At 45.0% G+C, this 5,419-nt stretch overlaps 1 protein-coding gene across 1 annotated transcript in view; it reads left to right on the top strand.

Annotated features, from left to right (window-relative positions):
- Positions 1-1,562, top strand: part of LOC102814504 (NADH-cytochrome b5 reductase 1-like) — a 15,747-nt gene extending 14,185 nt beyond the window's left edge. Inside the window, exons 2-3 of the mRNA XM_006834222.1 lie at positions 850-984; positions 1,390-1,562. Coding sequence (XP_006834285.1) covers positions 850-984; positions 1,390-1,562 — 308 coding nt within the window. The remainder of the gene's footprint in view (positions 1-849; positions 985-1,389) is intronic.
- Positions 1,563-5,419: the final 3,857 nt, after the last annotated feature.

A 5,419-nucleotide genomic window follows, 5' to 3' on the forward strand; every position in this document is an offset into this window, starting at 1 on the left:
CCCTAGGAAGGCCCTCAGTGAGATGGATTGACACATGACTTTAACAATGGGCACAGACACAGTCACTTTTGTTGTTGTTGTTGTTGTTGTTAAGTACTGTGGAGTTGGTTCCGACTCATAATGACCCTATACAGGGTTTCTGAGGCTGCAAATCTTTACAGGAGCAGAAAGCCTCATCTTTCTCCCGTGGCACAGCAGGTAGTTTCAAATTGCCGACCTTGAGGTTAGCAGCCTGATTTGTAACCACTGTACTACCAGAGCTCCTTATCACTTTACATATGCATTTATGAAGCAAGTATTTGCCTTCCTTTTTATAGATGATGGTTCAGGACTGAGCAACATTTCATTCTGTGAAATATAAGGTCGCTATGAGTTGGAACTTGACTTGATGGCACCCTAACAACAGCAGTCTTTACAGCAGAAGATGACTAGGCCTGTTTTCCGGTGGAGTGGCTGGTGGGTTCAAACTGCCAACCCTTTGGTTAACAGCCAAATGCTTAACCATTGCGCCACCAGGGCTCTTTCCTTGATTAAATATTCTATCTTTATTCCTTTACACTGTATGGATAATATATGTTTCCCTTCCCCTCATCCCAACTTCCTAAAAGTACTGGTGGTGTTGGTGGTGGTGTGCCGTGGAATCGGTTCTGACTCCTAGCCATCTTGTATAGAGTTTCTGAGGCTGTAAATCTTTATGGGAGCAGAAAGCCTCATCTTTGTCCCATGGAATGACTGATAGTTTTAACTGCTGACCTTGAGGTTAGCAACCTGACTCTTTTGGTATTCTTTTTCTGTCCAAGTTAGGAAATTGTAGAAGAGGACTGTTTTTTTGTATGTGAGCCTGAGCAGTTTCTCAAAGTCTTTGCTCCCCCTTTTCATTGCAGACTGAAAAAGACATAATCTTGCGGGAGGATTTGGAGGAACTACAGGTCCAATATCCCAATCGCTTTAAGCTCTGGTTCACTCTGGATCAGCCCCCAAAAGGTACCTTTCCAATTTCTGGACACCCCAATCTCCTCTCATCATCAAAATCAAGACCTTGCCTTTCTGTGAGTTCTGGTTTAAGTGAAACCAACCCTCACTGACTTTACCAAACTCTCAAGTCTGAATGCATAGACTCAATAGTCTCCTGGACCATTTCCTTCCAGTTCCTGTCCTGTCTGCTAGGTGGGTGACAGGTATGATTGTACTGCTGAGGCTTGGCCTGAGGCAGGCTGAGTATACTTCTCCCAAGCTGAGAGGCAGGCTGAGCATACTTATCCAGCTGCTACTACAACCTTTTACCTCCTCAGGAGCCTTTCTGGGCCATCCCCATTGGTTCATCCTCGTGGCACCCTACTCCCTGCATGCATTTGGAGTGCCAGTTCTCTCCTTTCTCCTATACTTTAGATTGGGCCTACAGCAAAGGCTTTGTGACTGCCAACATGATCCGGGAGCACCTGCCTGCCCCAGGGGATGATGTGCTGATACTGCTCTGTGGGCCACCACCGATGGTGCAACTGGCCTGCCATCCCAATTTGGACAAACTGGGCTACTTGCAAAAGATGCAGTTCACTTACTGAGCATCCCCCAACTATCCTGGCCCCATTCCCTGCAATTACCTCATCAGTATTCAAATGCTATCAGCCCTAGGTTCTTTTTCTGATAGTTTCAGTCTTTTTGTGTTACTGAGGAGCTGAAATGTGGGTAATACCTGCAGAAACCACATCCCTGCAGACACTCGAAGAAGACTAAGGTGGAGTCATTCCCTAGAAGGCCCCCCCAAATCTCCCTGTAACAAAAAGTCTAGGTCAGGCCCATGGAGCAGTCTCTTCCATGGGCTCAAAAAGAAGGGAGCATGTATATTTTTCCCAAGACTGACTTGTTCTTTGATGGCATCACAGCCTGACTTTCTCTATGATGAAAAGTACAGTCTGTGCAATGACTTTTACTTAATTTGGTGCTTAACCCACGGGCAGGATCTTCATATGTGAGTGCAAGTAGAGCAGACTACAAAGGTAATGACATTGCAGGAAAAGTGGAAACGGTTTCTTCAGATCTCCAGTCCTCAGAAAAAAAGAGGCTGAGATGCAATCTCTCTCTCTCTGCCCTTGCCCAAAGTCTATAAAACTGCTGTTTGTGGCAGAAACCTCTGGTATGCAAATAAATGGGGCGGCAGTCCCTGTGTGATACCTAAAGGCTTGTTGTGTCTGGGGGTCCTTGTTTCCAAGGCCTTGCATGCCTGAGAACCCTAGGAAAAAGGGTTTCCCAGCACAGAATTTCTCCTGGGTCTTCCAAAGAGCCTCTGAGCAAGTTGTTCCGTGTGCTGAAACGTGAGCTGCCACCAAACTTAGCGATCATCTCTGCTGTTTCAGCTGAGCCAGAAACTTAACTTCTCTCTAGAGGTTTTTGAAGTGGGGGAGGAAAGCACACATCAAAGGGAATGCATTTTGAGCCCAGGTGCCCCTCACAAACTGGTCTTTATGGTTTAACCACTCGTCCCCTTCTTTCTTCTCTTGGCGCTTTCCTTACCATATTTATTATCCTCTGGCTACTTGGCAAACAAATCAAAGGATTGTCTTTCTGCTTGGAAGAAAAGCCTTCTCCTTTAAAAAGTAACTTGACCCCACCAGCCCCAGCCAGACTTGGTGCCTGGAGAGAGTTACCTTCCCTCAGTCCCATCTGTCATTCTCCCCTTCTGTGACAGCATGACCCACCCCAGTCCCTTCTCCCGGGACAGGAGTAGGGAAGCCCCTTCAGATTCTTCTTTGTTAGATCAATTGGGACAACGCAATGATACTGGTTTTCTGCATGAAACTCTGTCTTATTTTCTCTGAGCTCACTGAAAGAAAGGCTTGTGGAAATCGCAGAACTCACTTCTTCATAGGAACCCAGGGAGGTTCTACCATAGGCTAGAGTCTTCAATAAATTTTGTAACTCCATCAAACATTTCTTAATCAGCTATTATGTGTATGGACCTGTGTTCTGTAAGACACAGTCTCAGCCACATCACCCCCCCAAAGGAAATTTTAGTTTAGAATTATTGGACTCAGAGAATGGAGTAGCCCAGCAAAGAGAATTCCCCACATAGAAGTTCACCATTCCATGTCTTAACTTGGGTTTCTGCCCCATGTACTCAACATTCAAACATTAAGGACCTGTAATGTATGAAACTGCGCTAGACCCTGAGAATACATTTGTAACCAAGACTAGTCTTAGCCCCCACCCCACCAAAGAATTCAGTCTCTGAGTAAGATAGACCAGTAAACAATTACAACATCGGATAATTAATGCTATAAAAGAGATACAAGCAATGTGCAGAAGGGGCCTTAGGAAAGCATTCCAAAGGATTCCAGAGGGGGAGGAAGAGGGGAAAGATAATGAATAGTTTTTAGTAATACCCATATACTAATTACTGTGCTATTCATGTATTCCGTATTTGTGTAATTTAATCTTATTGATAATCCTGAGTCTAAATTAAGTATTTTCCTAACTCCATACAGTTTATGAATGGTTTGCAAAGCTTGAATGTGAACCTACGATTGTCTTGAGTCCAATGCCAAACTTAGAACTAAGCATTGTAAGTTGTTTGAATCTTCAGGCAGAGAGAATGGGAGCAAGGACAGGTCAACAGAGGATCAACATGTGCAAAAGCCTGGAGGAATGAAAGAGTTTATATTTGGAAGACTAGGAAAAGTTCATTGAGGTCCAAGAAGCAAGAGAGGAATTGGAAAAAGATGAAGCCTGAGAGTAGGCTAGTGCCAACTTCTAAAGGCCCTTGTCATGCCATGCTGAACTGAAATCTATGGACAATGGAAACTTTCTGAAGGTTTTCTACATTGAGCAAAACAAAAGCTAATATTTATGAAGCATTTACCATTTGTTAAGCACACTACTAAGAATCAGCATGAATGATCTCATTTAATCCAGACAAACCCCCTATGAAATAGCTCTGATTTGTCCTGGTTTTCAGATAAGGTATTTATCTTGGAGGGGTTCAGATCAGAGGATGACGAGCACAAACCTGGATCTGTTTTACTGGAAAACCCATTTCTTTAACCAGCACCAAGAGAATTCAGCTGTGCTACTGTGGCTTAATGCATCAGAGTGCAAAGCCGTTTGAACTGCAAGGTTGGCGGCTCAAGCTCATCAGCTGTTTCTCCAAAACCATTACAGAGTCGCTATGGGTCAGAATCGACTCGACGGCACTTCACAACAACAACAACTGCCCTAAGGCAGAGACCTTGGTGGTACAATGGTTAGTTCTTGGATGTTAACCGAATGATGTTGTTGTTAAGTGCCATCGAGTTGCTTCCAACTCATATCAATGCTATATACGATTTCTGAGGCTTTTAATCTTCTCTAGAGCGGAAAGCCACATCTTTCTACCTCGGAGCAGCTGACGGGCTCAAACCGCGGACATTGTAGCTTGCAGTCCAGTGCTAATAGTAAATTGTTATTGTTGTTAAGTACCTTCGAGGAGCGACTGGTGGGTTTGAACTGCCAACCTTGAGGGCCCAAGCTGACCTTGCGGTCTAGCGCATTATCCTGCAGCACCACAAATGGAAAGCTCTAAACCCACCAACCATTCCTCAAGAGAAAGATGTAGCAGTCTTCTGTAAAAATCTACAACCTTGGAAATCCTATGGGGCAGTTCCATTCTGCCTTATAGGGTCACTATGAGTCAGAAAGGACTGGACTGGGGGGGAGGGGGTTGGCCCTAAAGCATTCATTGTACATAACGAATAGGGACACCTCTTGCATCTAGAATGGCACAGATTATATATCATCCTTGGGAGAATTGAGAAAACTGTCAACCCCTCAAATTATTTTCTGTGTTCCCTCTATGGCACTTAACAACAACAACAACGGTTCAGATAAAGGAGCTCTGGTAACGTGGTAGTGTTGGTTATGTGCCGTGGAGTCGCAGCCCGATTCGTAACCACTACGCTACCAAACGAATCGGACTGCTAACCTCAAGGTCGGCAGTTGGAAACTACCAGCCATTCCGCGGGAGAAAGATGAGGTTTTCTGCTCCCGTAAAGATTTACAGCCTCAGAAACCCTGTACAGGGTCGCTATGAGTCGGAACCGACTCCACGGCACATAGCCGCCATGGTTCAGACAGATAATGGTCACGCCACCCTATATTGTCATTCACTCTGGGTGCCACCATCTGATTACAACATAGGACCATGAGCTGGAGCAGGGAGCTTTCAAGTAAAATGAGTTAGAAACGACTCCACAGTTTCTAACAAGAAATTGTGGAAGCCAATACTAAAGTCTAGTCCATTGCCTGTCACATATTGTTAAGTGCGGTGGAGTTGCTTCCGACGCATAGCGACCCTGTATAGTGTTTCCTTGCCGGGGTCTGACCTCGACATAGTTGTCACGAGTTTTTGGTTCACGAGGAGGGGAGATCCAGCGGCGATAGGGATAGC

Source organism: Chrysochloris asiatica, unplaced genomic scaffold (assembly GCF_000296735.1).
Source record: "Chrysochloris asiatica unplaced genomic scaffold, ChrAsi1.0 scaffold00009, whole genome shotgun sequence".
Lineage (NCBI taxonomy): Eukaryota > Metazoa > Chordata > Mammalia > Afrosoricida > Chrysochloridae > Chrysochloris > Chrysochloris asiatica.